We start from the raw sequence: 19,025 nt of genomic DNA, 5'->3' as shown, positions 1-19,025 counted from the left end.
TTCTCAGCAACTGCTCGATCGAAGGTCGCCCTCCCTCAAACACAATGGCATTCCTATGTTTCCACAACTCCCACCAAGTGAGTGTGAAGATGGTGCGAAGATCCTTCGTGCTGACACTGTTCGATCCTTGCTTGTCGATGGCCCACTCCACCAGTGAGTCTTGGGCAGAAGGGATCCAACTCGGCGTCCCGAAGGCAACACAAATCGCCGCCCAAGCAGTCCGAGCAAAGACACACATGGGTAGTATATGATCGATCATTTCTTCCTCTTGATCACAAAAAGGACATCCGGCCTGGTGAGGTAGGCCTTTGCGTGCAAGATGATCCGAGGCCCAGCATCTGTCCTTCATGGCCAGCCTGGTGAAAAGCCTGCATTGCATAGGAGCACGTGATTTCCATGTTAGGTCCACCGTTGGGACCACTTCCCAGCCCCAAAATCTAGCCGCGTACGCCGATCTCACAGAGAAGTGCCCATTTGTCTCCCACAACCATGTTATCTCATCCGACGCCTCATCAGAAGGCTCTCAAACATTGACCGCCTGTCAGAGTGTTAGAAACTCATGCAAGGTCTCTGGTCCAAGATTGGGGCTGAAGTCCGTCGCCCAAGACCCGTCCTCCATGGCTGAATTGACCAATCTCAGCTTGCGAGTTCGGGGTGGCACAAGATCATATACTCGTGGTGCGATCTCCTGAATTCTTTGTCCATGTAACCATCGGTCCTCCCAAAAGAGCATTGTCCTTCCCGACCTCACATTACTCCTCATGGCTGCCTGGCACAACATTTGTGCTTCGTCCGTAACTTTGATTCTAAACTCATTCCAGGGCCTTGATTCGTCGGTCCTCTTGAGCCACGGCCAACGAGCTTGCATGGCGATATTCATCCATCTTAGATTAGGTAGCCCCAATCCACCTGCCCACTTCGGCGTACACACCATGTCCCATGCAACAACACAGTTGCTGCCGTTTGCTTCAGCTCTTCGGCACCACAAGAAGCCTCGACAAATCTTGTTCATTGCCGCAATAGTTTTCATAGGGAGATCCAATGCCATCATAGCATGGATAGGCATGGCGCACAGAACGGACTGCACAAGAGTTAGTCGTCCACTCTTTGCATAAGAGCTGCCTTCCACTTTGGTAGTCGGTTTGCCATGTGATCCACCAAATACTGCAGTTGCGCCGCTGATTGCTTTCTTAACGATAGTGGTAGTCCAAGGTATTTTATCAGAAATGATCCCAAGGGGCATTGCAGCTCATTGCATGCCATAGCTATCTCTTCCCCGGAGCACCTGATAGGTAGGGCTGCAGATTTACGCATGTTAATTTCTCAGCCCCGCTGCCTCCCCAAACAGCTCAAAAAGGCACTTGCCGACCTCAAGATCCAATGGTTTTGGCTTGACAAACAGTACCACGTCGTCAGCGAAGATAGATAGGCGCTTCCTCATGCCAACACGCGCCAGGGGTGACAGCACTCCTCTACTCATGGCCACCTCAAACATCCTTTGCAGGGGCTCCATAGTCAGGATGAAAAGCATTGGGGAGATCGGGTCGCCCTGCCGCGGCCCTTTACAGTTGTAGATTGTGTCTCTCGGATCACCATTCACCATGATCTTGGTGGTCGATGCTGATGAAGTCGTCGACACGCGGCCAAGCCCGTCTTGGCGTGGCCATGTTTCCTTGTCATGCAGGAATCGACTGAACTGAAATAAAAATTCCAGTTGCTTGTAAAATAGAAGTGCGATATGAAATGCAATTTGCGGTGTTAGCGAGAAATACCACCCTCTCCGTCCCATAATATAAAAACGTTTTTTATACCAGAGTGTGTTTGTTAAGGGCAGATCACTGCATGATAACTTCATGCTTGTACAGAGCATGGAACGACGATTGTCCGAGGAGTTCAACCGTGCTGCTCAAGCTTGGCATATCAAAAGCGTTTGACTCTGTTCAGTGGCCTTTTCTTATTGAGGTTTTGCATCAGATGGGCTTTGGGCCGAGGTGGAGATCTTGGATATGCGGGATACTTGCAACCAGAGAGAGGCGAGGAGGAGGCTTGATGAAGGGGGTGGGCTTAGTGGCGGCTCGCGCAAGACGGCGGGACAGCACGCCGAGCGGAAGAGGGAGAATGTGACGGAGGAGGACGAAGGGGAATCGATTGAATGCATGAAAAATTTCATGCAACTGACCATAGTAGTTAGCAGGAAGAGACACGATTATGATTATTATTCATCGTCGGTACTGGTTACACCCACTGAGGCCATGAACTCCTCGTCGGCGACGAGCCTGGCGAGCGCCTCCGGAGCGAGGCACACCTCCAGCGCCATGCTCCCTCCGCGGCCTCGCCCCTCGTACACCGTCGCCTTCCCGTCCACCTTGTTCCCCGCGCCGCTCCGGACGGCCAGCGGCGCGCCCCACCCGAAGTCGTTCCCGTACACGTCGAACCGCAGCGAGCTCCCCATCAACAACGTCGTCGGAGCGAGAGCCACGAGCTCGGGCAGGTGCGCGAAGCTGGGGTCCTGGGGCCATGACGCGAGCTTGTCCCTCGCGCTGGCCTCGTCAAACAACGCCACGGCCCGGTTCAGCTGCCATGCCGCCCAGCCCAGGCCGTTGCCCAGGATCTCGCCGGCGGAGGATTTAGCGGCGACGTGCGCCAGCGCGTTGCCCGCGTAGGATGCTGGTATGCCGCCAACGCGGCCGCGACATCCGACGTAGACGATGTACGCCGTCTCCTGCTCCGACGCGAGCCACCGGGCGCGGCACACGGCGCGCCACAGGTGCGCGAGCAGGACCTGCAGCGAGGAGATGGTGGTGGTGGTGGTGGTGCTGGAGATCTCGGCTTTCGCCTTTGCTTTGAGCTTCTTCAAGGTCGCCGCGGAAAAATGGAGGAAGCATTCCTGCACCGGCGGGAACAGATCTAAACGTTGGCCGACGACGTCCTTCAGCTTGCCGAAGGGTAGAGGGATGGGGATGGTGCAGCCCTCGAGGAACCAATTGTCGAACACGGGCAACGGCGTGGACATCATAGCATCGTTGCCAGCGGCGTCATCACCGTCACTCAAGCCGAGGCGGGTTAGCTCGGACCAGGTGTTGAAGAACTACCAGAAGGTCGTCCCGTCGGCGACGCTGTGGTTCATCCACATGGCGATGAAGACGCCGTCGGCGAGCTCGGTGACCTGCGCGGCGAGGACCGGGCGCGATTCGGCAATGGCGTCCGCGCCGAGCAGCCCGTTGAGCGGGAAGAAGGACCAGACCACCCGCGGAATAAGCAGCGAGGCGGTGACATCCGCGACGGCGACGCCGGGCGCCACGGCGTGGACGAACTCGGTGCCCTCGCCGCTGCAGCGGAGCGAAATGGCGAGGCTCTCAGGCGACGCCCTGTCCTCTCTAGCCGGCGCTACAGCGAGGCGCCCGGCATAGGGGTAGAAGCGGCCCAGGGCGCGCGCGAAGGAAGAAGCGAGACGCTCGACGTCGACGTCGTGGCGTCCCTGTCTGCCGGTGGCGGGAGGCTTGGACAGGAGGGTGCCCTTCTGGATGTACTCCACGGCGATGCTCCGGAGATCCCACGGCGTCAGGTGGCGAGGCCGTCGGTTAAGGCCGTACCATGCGCCGAGACACGACTCGAACGTCGCCCATTGATCTTGGTCCAGTTTACACGGCCAGCGCCGGAGTGAGACAGCGACTAGACCATAGCAAATTCATGGCGTCTCGCTGCGATCTTATCTTGTTTCAGGCTTTCGCTTGGTGGGTCCATTTTCCGTGCAGTGAACCCGTGACACCATGATCGATCGTCGCCCCTCCCCGTGATTCAGCTTTGGACTTAGAAGGACCATAAAACTGTAGATGAGCAAATGATGTTTCAAAAATAACAAAAGGGAGACTGTTCGTCGTGTGGATCTCTCTTGGAGACCAACAGAGAACGGTTATGCTGCTGAAAGCTCAAAGAAAACGAGACCTCGTTCGTTTCCACGATTTCAAGTCCGTAGAACTTGTTGAAAACTAAAACTTCATATATTTACTACCCCTTGATTAGAGTATTTCAATTGCAATGCCGTCAATAAAAATACACAAAGTATTCTCTCCGTCCGAAAAAGCTTGTCCCTTAAATTGATGTATCTAGCACCAAGTTATTGAGGGACAAGTTTTTTCGGATGGATGGAGTATTATGAACTTACATAAACTTTATTTCAGGCAGAAAAGCATGATAAACTTCTCATCAAGGACACCAGGCTCTCCCAACAATGCCACTATCTGAGGCGCATGCGAATGCTCAGTGTACTAAAACGTGGTGGTCGCAAGGAAAAGCACAATTTTTTTAAGTTGGAAAGGAAAATAACAAGTAGAAAACCATTGGATATCATGGTGCATAGGTCATTTCAAGAAAAATGATCATGATGACAACTCTGAAATCCATTAAAGGTATGGATGCATAAACCAATGTACAGATAAATACCATACTCCTAAACATTTGGCTGGGCCATACATCAAGTCCACTAGAAATATCTTCATAAATTAAAGAATTTGCATGATTTCCTTAGTCATTCCGGAGTACAATAAGAAAAACTATTGACAATTCTATTGGTCACAACCCTCTAGTTAAAAAATTTCTCTGTTAATGAAGTTTTGTGTATGCAACGTGTGCAGTAAAATTCCTCTAATACAACACCTTCCAAATTTTCTCGGATTTTGGGAAAAAAGTTCAAGGATTTGAAAAAGTTCATCGATTTTGGAAAAAAGTTCAGGATATTTTTTTAAAAGTTCATCGGTTTTGTAAGTTCATTGATATTAAAATAGTTCATGCAGTGAAAAAAATAAAATAAAAAATAATGATAAAAACGAAAACTTAGAAAATGTAGGTCGAAAACACGGCAAAAAAATGAAACAGAAAAAATATAAGCAAGCATTTTAAAAATGCTAGCCATGCATTTAAAAATATTAAATGTGCATAGAAAAAGTGTTGATCATGTATTAGAAAATGTTAATCTTGTACTTGAATAATGTTAATCAAGCATTTGAATTTTTTAAAAGTGTGTATAGAAAAATATTGACCATGTAGTGAAAAAATGTTAATCTTGTATCTGAAAATTGTTAATCAAGCATTTAAAAATGTTAAAATATGTACCAAAAAATGTTGACCATGTATTAAAAACATATTAAATTTGTATTGTAAAAATGTTAAACACGTATGAAAAAATGTTTTTGACATATACAAAAAATGTAGAATGAAAACCAAAAAAAGAAAGAAAACCAAAAAAGAAACAAAATAAACCAAAGATAAAAGAACAAAAAAATGCAAAAAGATTGAAAAAAATAGGAAAAGAAACAAAAGAAAACGTAAAAAGAAAAGAATGAAGAAAACCAGCTGGAATCGCCTCAAGTAGGTCCCGCCATTACTACTAACCCCTACGGGAAGCGGGTGGAGTGGCTAGGAGCGACGTCTATATCCCTGGGACTAGTCCTGGCCATCTCCGGCCCGGCCCTGTCGGCCCACCCAAGCCCGACCCTAAAATCCAGGGCCTAGGCCCGATGGGCTTGCCCATGGGCCGATCTTGGGCCTGATTTTTGAGCCCACCAGCAGGGCCTGGACGGGCTTGGGCTTGGCATATTGGCATTTTTAGGAAGAGGCCCGGCCCATGGCCCTAAGCCCTAAGGGCTTTTCAGGGCTTTTTACCAGATGGGCCAGACTTGGGCTTGAAAAGTAGGCCCGATGGTAGGGCCTGAGAGGGCATGGGCCTCAGTTTTCTGTCGTGGGCTTTTTAGGGCCCGACCCGACCCGGCCATGGCCAGGTATACCTGGGACCAGTGATCGATCCTTGCGTTCTACACCTTTTCATTCTCATTTTCCTTCAATGTGCGCGATGGGCCGGCCCAACTATTGTAGACACCCCAGCGAGGGTTTCTTCCGTCAAGTTGAATGCGAGTTGCGTTGCACCCTTGAGTTTGCACATTCAAACGAGTGGCACCGGTAATGTAATATGATTGCAGTATGGTACGCACATGACGCGACACACAAATCGGCCCATGATAAGGCTCAACGGAATAAGAGAACCGGTGTTTATGTCTCAAAAAAAAAAAGAGAAACGGTGTTTACGTGGGAGCTTATCTTGCCCACCATCGCTCATAATGGGAACCACTCAAGCTATGGCTCCCACTCGAAAAAAAACTAAGCTATGGCTAACCATTAATTACTACTCCCTCTGTCCCAAAAAGCTTGTTTTAAATTTATTAAGATACACACAAACTTATTAGGACGGAGGTAATATATTCTAAAAAAACTAATTACTACATTTTGGCTAAAAACACTAATTACGATGTTCCCCTCAAAACAAGAGACATGTTTGGTTTGGTGTTTTTAGTACGTAATCCGATATCGCTGACTGATACCGTTATCCATGTTTGTTTTGAAAGGGGCGTAATTAAATCTAGCATAAATGAATCACACCCCTGTTTTCAGCTGATACCGCTCACCCCCACTGCAATCATATTACATTACCGGTGTCACTCGCTTGAACCCTATCTTCTCCCGACCCCTCCACCTCCCTTGATTCCCTCGACCAAACCCTTTGCCGCCGACCGCATCCATTGCCGACGCCAGCCGCATCCATCGAACACCCGCCCCAAGATCCTGTGCCGCTCGTCCAAGATCCTGTGCCGCTCATCCAAGATCATGTGCCAGCCGACGACCTCGAGCTCGGGAAGGTCCGCCCGATGACCTACTACTCCAGTCCACCCAATGACCCGTCCGGGAGCTCATCTAGGACCGGAGCCTGACGATCAGGACCTCTTCCTATCCCTGGATCAGGACTTCCCTAAAAAATATTTTTAAATCATGTGCTAGTTTGATGAGTTAGTACGTGTGCATGTGAAAATAATTGTGATTTTACTTATGCATCAAATTTGGCATTTTAACGCATTTTCCAGTGGTTCTGTGAAATTTTGAGCTGATTTGCTTGTGTATCAAAACTGTCATTTTAAGCATTTTTTGTGGACATTTATAAGCTGATACCACTAACATTGTTAAGGGGTTTCTTTCTACTACACAGCCGAACCAAACAAAACTGAGATTTTCCCATTCCAGATACCTCCTGTCATCCAATACCAATTATGTTTACGTTACCAGATTGAACCAAACACGTCCGAAAAACTAATTACTACGTTCCCCTCAAAACTCTTGTTTCTAACTTAAAAAAATAAATAAAAACTCTTGTTGCTGTTCCATCACGTCTGTAACAGCCGACACCTGTCTCGCCTCCACCGAGCCTGCCTCCTTCGCAGCCTAGATGATTTCATCGCCCGCCCTGGAGCTTATACTATGAGCAAGGAGAGCTCGAGGTGTGGTCTGTGGCCTGTGGGGATGAAGAGTAGGGATGTAGGGCGGCGCCCGATCCGCCCCGCTTCCAATTCAAAATGAGAAAAAAAAACTATTTTAGCTAGATGAGAGTGTTTTATAGTAATTTGTACTAGCTGGCGCTTTTGCGGGACTTCGCCCTAATGAAGAGCCTGCAGCTGTAGGCAGCTGTCGTGTTCAAAGTATCTGCTGGCGCTGCTAGGTGCCAGGATCCTAGATCCGGGGCTGCGGCGAGCAGCTTTGGAGCCTCTCTCCTGTGATTCTTTTTTGTTTTTTTAAGAAATAGCGAGCCTCCATAGTTCATCATCTACATCTTTATTATCCTAACACAGTGATATTGTGCTCAACGTTCTAGCTAGCGTCATCCGAACAATTCTAAGATCAAGCAGCAGGAGAAGAGCTGGTGGGTGGACATTTAGGTGGAGACGGCCGAGCACCGAGCGAGCAGGAACCGAAGTCGTCACACACGAGGTATTTGTCATAATGCCAAAGAGAGAAAAGAGATACACTTCAGGCTGATCCGATTACATTCGAATGTCACAGCAGACCAATTGCATACCAATAATGTGGCCGTGCGTTCCTCTCAAAAAATAAAAATTTAATAAGTAGCTAAAAATGCAATAGAGTTCTATATGAAAAAAAAAATCCATGTTAAAAATCATTAGCAGAGTATTTATTTGGCTAATGATGGTTTTCTAGTGCAAAATTCCCAACCTTGAAAAAAAATCGAACAAGACACCAAAATTACAAGTACGCCAAAAAAAAAATCACAACTGAAGTTTTTGGATAGTTATGTCAACCAACTCGTAAATTTAAATTCTAAATAAGGTTAGGAGAAATCTAGAAACTCATAAAATTTTCATTCATTTGAAAAATCTAGCCAAAAGCAGGAAAATCAGTCATATTTATTTAAATAAATAACTTTGTTTAACATTTCAATATTTTTAATACATCACAAAAATCTTGTCTTAATTGAATTGAAATACATCATACATTATTGGATGGCGAAGTATAAAAATAACATGCTTCCACTTTCCCACACAAAAAAGAGAAACTTCTTATGGCTGAGTTATCTGCATAACTAGAAGTTCGCATTATAAAACTCAAACTTTGTGCTTGTCTTTCTCGAGAAATTATGGGCAAGCTCGCTCAGCTCTTTTGTCAGCACCGGCGTGCCACAGTAGAATACTCCTGTGAGATCCAAGAACCGGAGTTAGCGCTAACTCGTAACGATATGTGCTAATGTGCGAAAAAAAATGATGTTTATTGAATACTCTTGGTGTTCAATGCGCACAAAGTATGTATTTAGTTTTGATACTGACCAATGCGTTGTTCACGGTGCCTGAGGGCGATACGCTCATAGACATCCCGCCAGTTTGGTCGGCCGAAGTGGGTCTTGACGCGAGCACCAGAGACCATGTCGATGTCGTGCTTGGCGTGGTTAAGGGACTGGAGCAAGGAGATGAGCGCGGACCGGGTGTCGCCCTCCTCGTAGATGCTGCTACAGTAGTTATGAAGCTCGATGACACCCTCGTCCCTTGTCTCCACCATCTCGTCCATGAATCCACGGAACCACTCAAAGGAGCCTTGCTCCCGGGTGATCCAGTAGAAGTAGGCACGACAAGTTTGAGTGGTCCTAGATTCGCCATCCCTGCAGTTGGGTTGCTTCATGTTGTTGACGATGTCCTTGACGAGGGAGATCATGGGTGTGGCACCAACGCCGGTCCCCACTAGTAGGACGGTGTCATACTTCTTGTAGTCCTGCGTCGGCGCACTATATGGCCCGTCGATCACCACCTTCGGAAAGCTGCAACCGAAACATAATTTTCCACATCACGTTTACTTTCAACAATTAAGCTAGTCATTAATTTTGAAGATTCATTTAGGGTAGAACATTAATGACATCTGTTTTCTCAAAGATTCGTTGAGGGAAAACATATTCCCTCACTTCATCTATAATAGATTCCCACTGAATCTTGCCTTAAGTCAAACTGTTTTAGCCTTTTAGGTTGTTTTAAGTTTGCTCAACTTTACAATGGAATATATTAACATTTATATAATTCATAATAAATACATCACATAGTAAAAACACATGTGTTCGTAGTTCTAGTGATATTGATTCAGCACTGTACTTGGTAATATTTTTTCTTAAACACTGTGAAACTTAAAAGGGGGCGACTATGTGCTAGGTGACCAGAAGTTATCATCCAACAATGATAATTGCACAAATTATCCTAGTATTAAAACCAAAAACTAAAAAATCCTAAGGAAGAATGAATTAAGGGAATGGGTATTGCCCTAAAAAGAACGAAAATAAAAACATATGAGAATAAAACCTTGCATACATATTGCACAGAAATTACACTTTTTTCACTATATATAGTAACAAGCATATACTAGTGCAACTTCTGGACAGACGATACAATTAGGACACACATTTCATTGAACTTGCGTGTATCCTTCAAGATTGATCGTTTTTATCTTATGCCCATAGTACGCGCGCACACACACCCGAGCAAGCCGAAGATGAATTACATCTCTTATTGGTATTGCGCGTGACACACTCACACAAGCGTGCACGCATGGTAGGTAGGCGCACACAAATACGAGCATACACGTACATCACCAGCACGCATGCACACACATGCGCAACACACATAGGCACACAGATGCAAAGATAAGAGACTAAAATATATTGTACTCCCTCCATTTTTTTTAGTCTGCATATAAGATTCGGTCAAAGTCAAACTTTGTAAAATTTGACCAACTTTATAGAAAAAAATATTAACATCTACAATACTAAAGCTATATGATATGAAAGTTTATTTCATGATGCATCTAACAATATTGATTTCATATTGTTAATCTTAATCTTTTTTTTATAAACTTAGTCAAAGTTAAGAAAGTTTGACTTTGACCAAATATTATATGCAGACTAAAAAGAAATGGAGGAAGTACCATATATAAGGAAATGGAAGCAAACACACAAAAGTAAGGTGGGGTGTGACTGAACTGAAAAAAAAAACATGGCCCAATAATAGCAAAAGCGAGCTTAAAATACTTTGAGTAGTTTTTTTTTGCGAGATCAAAAGGGTTTTATTCCAGCATGGTAGAGCTACAATCCTTAGACAAAATATCCTTAATATATGGGGGTCCTCTGTCGAGCCACACAGCCATAGCCCGCTCAGAGCGACTATACCTTGCCAGGCAATCTGCAACACTATTTTGCGACCTATGAAGTTTCCGTGGAATAAACACCATATCGATCATTAGGGTCTTAGTTAATAACGAGCCAGTTCTTATAAACCTCTTGAGATGGCTTCTAGATCCCATACAGCCAAAGCCAAAAAGATTAGCTTGGTGGTAATTGGTGTGACTAGTTAAAGGAAAGAAAAAAGGATGGGTTCTATGATGCATGTTATCAAATATGTACCTCGGATTCGATGAGCTGTCAAGGTCATACTCCACCCGGATCATCTCGCTCTTCTCCTTTGTTGGCGTCGGGCAAACCTGCGATTCATATGTCATCAAGCAACCGCGCACATATTAATTGTTGATTAGCATAAGACCAGGTTGAGAATGTACATGGTTTTGGAGCTTTTAGGGAATGAATGAATGGGGTCGATGTGATTAAGTGCATCTCCAGCAAATTACTTAAACTCATTTGCTATCATAAAAACCGATATAATTTTCCAAAGCAGTGCCCCACTAGATAAACTAATAAGGGCATGACGAATGGTCCACCGTGGACAGGTGCCCCAGCTATCCGCGTCGGCTCGGGTGGTCCGACATGAAGTATTGTGCTGCTTGCATAGTCTGGTTCTTGTAGAAGAGTTGGGCCTGACGAAAGAGGAAAAAGCAGAGAGACAACAAGAAAAGTATAGGCATGAAAGGGCTATGTACGGTGTGTGACCTTCAACCACGTTTGTGAATTGATTAAAAGATGGAGGGAGAGATTGAGTTTGGTCCTAGTAAGGCCGCTATGCGTTGGGTGTTACCGCTTCCTGGCCGGCTAGCCCCCAGGAGGCGATATTTCAATCCCTAGGGGCACCGAACGGCTGGAGATGCTCTAACACATTTATTCATTGGGAAATGCTGGGGCAACACCAAAATGATGCTTCCATGGTACATGTCCTAAGCGGTTTGTTATCCATGTAAATGTTAGTTAATATTCTAATTTTCTCTTTCATCTTATCTCAAAAAATGACCAGAACATCTATAATCGGACCTGTCAAATCTTCCCCAAATTTTCTGGCAGACAACCCGGTCACCGCCCGAATCGAAAAAGTCACCCAATCGGACCCAGCAAAGCCAACTCAAATATTTGGACTATTTGACACCCCTCAATCCCAGCTTGTACGTGGGACGGATATGGAGAGGCTCGGATGCATCCATCACCTCAGATCCGACAAGCTGAACTCTCTTCAAATTGTCCCCAACCTAGTCAGACCAGCCCTCTTCCTCGTTTGCACCGCCCCTTCCTAGATCCGGTGCCACCCTAGCTCCTAGCTTCGCTGTTGTCCTCAACCCACAATGCTGCAACCGGAGGCTCCAACCCAAAGCTCCGTTGTCTTTGCCATCACGGACGCCGCCTTGTTATGTCCTACTACTTCGGACATATTACATCGCCCTTTATGTGTTCGAATGAAATGTTCAAGCTATTTTCCTTACTATTTTGCTTATTTGTAGGTAAACAATGCATTCGCCTGATGATGACTATGGAAACAAGGACCTTGACATAATTCATATAGAAAGAGTTCGTCGGAATCGGACGACGAAGATGCTAAAATCATGATGATGAGCACCCAGGAAGAAATGAAAAAGCAAGAGGAGCAATGTTCTAAACATCTAGGGTTCGATAAAGGTAACAATCAAGTTCTAGATTCTTCTGATATTATCTCTACTACATTAGAGCTGTTTTTAGGTGACCAAATTTGTGCGGTCTCTTGGAGATGATCTAACCTTTAGGAAGACGTTGTGGAGTTCCTTGGCCCAGTCACCGACCGCCCTGATGTGGACGCTGACGTGCTCGTCCCGTGGCGCCGACGTGATGTAGAACGGGTGCCTACACGTTCGTTCATTCATCCATTAAATTTTGCTTCTGTTAATTAAGCAAGTCATCGGCCGGGGATGGCGTTGGCTGCTCACCACTGGGATCGTGAGACGGCAGGACATTTGAGGAAGATGTACTGTCCGCTCTTGTAACTGAACCCCTGCGGCTTGGAGAAGCGCATCGACATCGCGCTCGCAGGATCCGGGAACACGGCCACCTCCAGTATGGCCACTGACCGCGCGCTGCCCCGCAGCGGCCGCGCCATTCGCTCGCACGCGTACAGGGCTCGCCGGCGCCAGTTGCCCCCCAGGGAGTAGCTAGCACGCCTGTACCACCGCCGGAGTGGGCTGGGCTCCGCCGTCGTCGGGTGGAGGCGCATGCTCAGTTTGCTGCTGAGGGTTGTCCCGGTCGGCTTCGTACGGCTCGCCGTCTGCAGCAGGAGACTCTCCACCTCGAACAACTGTAAATCGATTCATCCCACGACATGATCAGTGACACGCCGATGCAGCACAGATGATTAATCTCATGTGGCAAGGGAATTGCGCCATTGTTGTTTGGATCAACATTAAGGCAACCCGAAACAACTACGTCTCAGTTACTACCTGGATGTAGCCGAGGTCGTCAGGGTCCAGTTCCTCCATCATGAGCCGGGCGTACTTTTGGGACTGTTGTGTGTCCATCGTTAGGTTGTTTGCATTCGCGCTCAGCATGATCATCTGCACACCAGAGCACAACAACAAAATAATATTAATATTTTTGGCACTTCTATTAATGCAAAATCTTAAACCATGAAATAAATATGCAATGTAAGTATATTCAGGAAACAAGAACGAATTAATGATTACTGGTTTGTCAGTACGTGTGGACTTGTAGGAAAATGACATGTCAAAGTCACGAGAACGTCCACCCTTGATGCCGCCTTCCAGCGACACCCGGGGGAATCCTAGCACTCCTGCTCCGGTCAACCCATTTTGAGTTGTAATGGTCGCTGCCACCGACTTATGGAGTACTCCCTTTGTAAATAAATATAAGAGCGTTTGATCACTAAAGTAGCCATCTAAACACTCATATATTTTTTTATGGAGGAAGTATATTGTAGTGGCAGCATGCCACACTCGAAAGGTAACAGGGCTGGCAATGGTCACGGCTCAGGCATGGGGACATCGGTTTCTCAGCTCAGCGAAGCGAGATACCGGGGCGGTGTACCTGGGATGAAATCACATTTGTGCATCTGACGTGGTCTCAGTTGGGTGGTGTGGTGGTCAACAAACCGTGGTATATGTAGCCATGAAACAGTGACACATGAGCTGGTCATACGGTGACGGTATACGGGGCGGATGTCCTTGAGGCCTGGCTCCATTGTCCATGACTGTGTGGTTGGTTTCATCCTCTTCGAATGCACATAGATAAATTTGTATATGGCTTTGGTGGCATGGATGTTGGGGTGGTAGCCATTGGTAATGGTTGTTAGGACAGGTGTATGGTTACGTTATGGCTTCGTGCACACGTGGTGGTGATTGTTGAGGCGTGAGGTGCTGCCATGAGGTGGTGTTAAGTGTTTGTGGGGGTGCACAGTGTGCAACGGGGTTGTGTTCTCATGGTCTGGGCATCCCTATGAAGCTCGGAGAGGGACTTTGTGCTATGGTTGAAAGCCTTTCATTGACTTTGGTCGGTGACGACAAATGATGGCATGCTTGGGCATTGTTTTTCTTCTTCTTATGGCATTGTGAAGCTCCATTCCTCCCTCGTCACGGGGTCCTATTGACTCTAGGTGAAAAACCAGACTCAGTTGGAGCAGGTGGCAATGACATTTATGTTGTCACCTTCTTGGGGTGACCGCCTTGGAGTGCTACACATTGGAGAGCCGACAATGTTTGTGGGTGTTGCACGTGATGCATTACTCGTAGGGCGACATGATGGGTTCTGTTAGAATGGTATGTTAGGGCAACAATAGTGAGGGTTGGCGTGGCGGATATGGTTTGCACACGAGCGACTGTATTGTGTTATAAGGATTGTGATGGTTATGAATGAAAATGGAGTGGAAACTTTCCGTTTTTCCGGAGGAAAAATGGAAACGAAGAGGAGATATGAAAACGGAAATGGAAATTTGCAAAACGGAAGTGGAAATGGAAATTTTTATGCGGAAATGGAAACAAAAACAGAACGGTGTTTTCCGGTGGAACATGCATGAAAATGGAACTTTCTGTTTCCATAGACCAATAGCTGCTTTGTAGCCCAACCACCAAAGAGAACACAATGACAGAATTAGTAGAATGGATATAAGGCCCAATGTCTACTACCACACATGTACTCAGCTTGACCCTATACGCAATTGTCCGGTACTACTACAATACTACGCTAATTTGCTAACATAATGATATTATTTTGTAGCCATGTTAACAACTCATTAATTTTTTTATGTATTTCTCTATGATTCAAGGGGTTTTTAAGTTCCGATCAATGCCTATTTCTGTTTCCGTATCTACTTTGTATTCGCTCCGTGTCTGTTTCCAGTAATATCTGTTTCCGTGTTCATTTCCGGGGTTTCTGTATTCGTTTCCGCTTCTGCAAAAAATTATGAAAACAAATATAATAGCACTCAGTTCCGTCCGTTTCCACTCCGTTTTCATCCCTAGTGATGGTTTTGTGTTGTGCGCCATTCCGGCTTGAGCGGAGGGTGTCAGGCAACACTCCCTAATATTGGCATGTGTGTATGTTGTGCATGTGGCTTTATTGTCATGTGGGAAGGGAAATTTGTCATTTGATCTGGTTTCTCGCATAAACAGAGTTGTCATCTGAGGTTTTTGGTCTGTTTCTCGGAGAGACCTAAATGCATGGGTGAGAGTGCGATGAATTTACCTCTTTGATGTCCTCCTCGAGGACTCTCCCGTCACCGTCCTTCTCAGTCCTATTGGTTAATTGCCAACAAAATACATAGTTAGTACATAAATTTGTTGTAGATGTTTACCCTTGTATAGTAGTAAGATAACTACTAGTTTAGTCCAGAATATCGGGTTACTGATGCACAAACAATACAAACCAGCCGAGCAGAGTGTGTGATACCAACATGCATGTTGGTGTGTTCTCAAACCATTTAGGAGGGATTTGCAATGGGCTATTTGACGAAATCACAATGCAGTTATACAATGGGTAGTGCTGGGAGATCGAATGTGCACCCTCCACCCACAAGGACTAAAGTGCAAACTTGTAACAAGATTTTCTTTTCAAATAACCCCTTGCGGACATGTTGGCATCACACACTCAGCTTGGCTAGTTTCTTTTTCTTTGTGCATCAGCGTCACTTACGCAAGATTATGGACCAAACTGGTTGACTTCTAACTTAGATGTATTATAAACCGAACATTCACGTGTTTGCTATTCATCAGGTAACTCAAATCTATTTTTTTGTTCAGTCAAATATGAAAAAAACTCAGATGACGGGAATAACTTATGTTTTTCATGCACTAGGAATTTTTCTTCGTATTTTAGCTAATACCAATGCTACTAATTCATTTTTTCGTAGAATAACTTATGTTTTTTATTGTTTTTATTGTATGTGTTGTTTATTTAGAAGAAAACAAACCATGACTAACACACACATTTTCTTCATTAACCAACTGAAGGTCCACATATGGTTGTGAAAGGAAAGAGAAAGACAAATGAGTGGAGATAGTAGCCACATGACCAGTGGCAGATTCGAGATTTGAAAATTGGGTGTTAATTTTTTTTGTGTGCTGCAATATCTAAAAGATTCATGTAGCTAGTAAGAACTTTTTTCCAAAGAATAATGACAGTATCCTACCATAAATAGTAAAAATGAAGATTATTTTCTACACAATCATAAAATATGTCATGGACAAAAGCAAGGCAACGTTAAAACCATAGTTCATGTAGGGTTGGTGATAGTAATAGGGTGCTAATGCAACATACGAGACGGTGAAAAAGCATCGATGGTAATTGGTCTTAAGGGAATCAAGATGTTTGTGATTATTGGACCGAAGATTTTAGACCAGATTATATGAATCGATATGATGTTTATTGCACAAACTACACAACTTTTTATACATGCATCTAGTTTAAATCATATATAAAAATTTCCTGCCAAAACATTTGGATGTACAGATGTACACCCTTGACCCCATGTGGATCCGCCCCTGCACATGACTCAAATGGATAAGAGCACCTACAGCCGTAATACCCAAAAAACCGGCCCCCAAACACCTGCGGACGTGCCTGGGCTGTCTGCGGACAGTGACTAGACACCACACCAAAAAGGTCCGCCACAACCATGAAACCCAAACGTCATACTCAAAGACATATTACCTATGCAAATAAAATTCTACGTACTATGTAGATATGCTAAAGTACTCATCGATGGAGATCTAGACGATCTCTGTGCCCGGCGCCGGGTACACGGGCAAGTGCTAAAGCTCTTGCGTTTGCAGAGGCTCCGACACCTTACCCCCTCCGCCTCTGCATCCAGTTCGGCGAACAGCGCCTTCGTCATCGCATGTTCTCTCTAGATGAACAGCCGGTTGGCCAGGACGCGGGCCTTGTCCTAGATGGACTCGAGGATGGCAGTTTGCTCTGCCATCTCCATCACTTGGGCAGCCTCGTACTCCGCCTCCGCGTCCGCCATGGCGAAGCCCGCCGCCTCCTCCTCCATGGGCTCGGCTTCTGGCGGCTTCTCCCCCTCCTCCTCCTGCTCCTGCTCCTCCTCCTCCTCATCCTCTTGCAGCTCCGGCGAATTCGGAGGAAGGCCGGTGGTGAAATGAGTAGCCCGCCTCGCCTGGATCTGCTCCAGCAGCTACACCCTCTGCTTCGGAGTGAGCATGGCATATGTGGTGATTCGGCGCCTCGGCATTAGTAGAGGCTGACGTATTTGAAGTGTTCGGCGGCGGATGAGAGGAGAAAGAGGAAATGGGATGGATAGGGTTTGGCTGCCGTTCGGCTTAAATAACCAGCCTCCTCCCTCAGGCGGCATGCCGGAGCGGCGCCACATGGCGCGGAGCGGAGGAGGCGCCCGTCGGACCAGCGGTCTCTCCGCGTCCCCGCGTGGGCCCTATCCCTCAGTCCTCGGGTGCGTCCGGGCCTCCCCATATCCACCCCAGATATTGGCCGGATATGGGGAGTGTCGGTCAGTCCGAGCGTTTGGGCCGGCTATGGGGAGGCCTGCTGGGTGGCGTTTTCGCATCCGGGCACTGACTGGGCAGCCCGTCCGGGCGTTTGGAAGGGTATTGGGCTCCGGTTGTAGATGCTCTAAGTTATATGTTCAATGTTCTACTGTAATCATACTCATATTTAGAAAAATTGACATTGTATTGCAGTTATATTTGCATGCTCTATAATGGTGCAAGTTATGTGCATTTTTTATGCAAGTTTCCACTCGTTGTATTTTGTTTTGTCTCTATCGGAGTTTCCTGTATTTACTTCTGTTTCCTTGAGGGTAAAACTACTACATGAATTTCATCTATTATAAAAAATATTTTTTATCTTTTAGATGATATTTTTATTTCAATCATTATGTTTTTTGGGAGGATTTCAATCATTATGCTCTATATTATTGCATCTCATATGGGTGTGATAGTTCTATGGATACCGCACACATTGTTGCCGGAATGTTTTGCAATACATTTCATTGAGATTTGGTTTCATGGAACATGAAGACTGGGAGAAATAATATGAGAACTAAAACTGAAAATACATATGATTTATGATGTTTGATTATTGTATTGTTGTAAAATATTTATTGAATATGTTTCTAGAAAAATATTAAATATAAATAGCATAACATATTGGAGATTTTCATGCATGTTGACATGTTGAGGTGAACTTTTTCCTATACATGGCTGCATATGTTAAGGTGAATCTTTTCTTATACTGTTATACATATTGCATGATGAAGTGATATGCTTGCATCTTGAGAGAATAGGGTAGTGGGGCTAGCTAGAGTAGGGCATTTCGGAGACCGAGCTTCATGAAGCCCTTTATTTTGAAAAATTCAAATTTCATAAATTTCAGTTTCAAAAAATTATGAAAAAATTTATACATGTATGCAAGGATGTAAAGTGTACGTGTGAGAAATTTCAGGATGAAATTCCTTGAACCATGAGCTGCACAAAAAAACAAAATCAGGGAATTTAAAGATGAACAGTACATTTGTTAATAAGCCTCAGATTTGTCTTTTTTGTGTAGCTCACATTTTTATGCATTTCTAGCCTGAACATTTGCACACATGTACATTATGTATATAGGTATATGTGTATTTATTTTCAGAATTTTTTGAAACTGAAAAGTTTGAATATTGAAGTTTTCAAATAAAGGCCTCTATGGAGCTCGGTCTCCGTTCGACATTTTCGGGCTAGCTACTTATATATATAAGATTAGCCCAGAGGCCAGAGACCACCATGTGCCTAGGGTCTATAATTGCTTAGTATACCAGGCCGAGAGAAGACAGTATATGGTGGTTTAGTATGTGCAGTTGATGTAAATATAAAGTGCCAACAGAAAAAGTGACTGAAACTTTCTATAATTTCAGGCAACTGCAATATAGATAGCCTCGAACATTCACGAAACCTTATGTGTACTAATCGTGCTTACTCCTTGTTGGTCAATTTAGGATAGCTAACAGAAT

At 45.4% G+C, this 19,025-nt stretch overlaps 1 protein-coding gene and 1 pseudogene across 1 annotated transcript in view; both read right to left on the bottom strand.

The window, feature by feature from the left end:
• Positions 1-2,080: 2,080 nt before the first annotated feature.
• LOC119326555 lies at positions 2,081-3,701 on the bottom strand (annotated as a pseudogene).
• Positions 3,702-8,230: 4,529 nt separating this feature from the next.
• The window catches only part of LOC119326463 (respiratory burst oxidase homolog protein C-like), a 12,055-nt gene continuing 1,260 nt past the window's right edge, over positions 8,231-19,025 (bottom strand). The window contains exons 3-9 of the mRNA XM_037600130.1: positions 15,251-15,299; positions 12,994-13,107; positions 12,487-12,851; positions 12,301-12,403; positions 10,772-10,848; positions 8,661-9,145; positions 8,231-8,529 (exon numbers count right to left, since the gene is read on the bottom strand). Of these exons, the coding sequence (XP_037456027.1) occupies positions 8,420-8,529; positions 8,661-9,145; positions 10,772-10,848; positions 12,301-12,403; positions 12,487-12,851; positions 12,994-13,107; positions 15,251-15,299 (1,303 nt within the window). The 3' untranslated portion in view covers positions 8,231-8,419. The remainder of the gene's footprint in view (positions 8,530-8,660; positions 9,146-10,771; positions 10,849-12,300; positions 12,404-12,486; positions 12,852-12,993; positions 13,108-15,250; positions 15,300-19,025) is intronic.

This window comes from Triticum dicoccoides, chromosome 1A (genome assembly GCF_002162155.2).
Source record: "Triticum dicoccoides isolate Atlit2015 ecotype Zavitan chromosome 1A, WEW_v2.0, whole genome shotgun sequence".
NCBI classification, from domain to species: Eukaryota; Viridiplantae; Streptophyta; class Magnoliopsida; order Poales; family Poaceae; genus Triticum; species Triticum dicoccoides.
The sequence above is the reverse complement of the archived record's forward strand: the minus strand, read 5'-3'. Positions and strand labels throughout refer to the sequence as shown.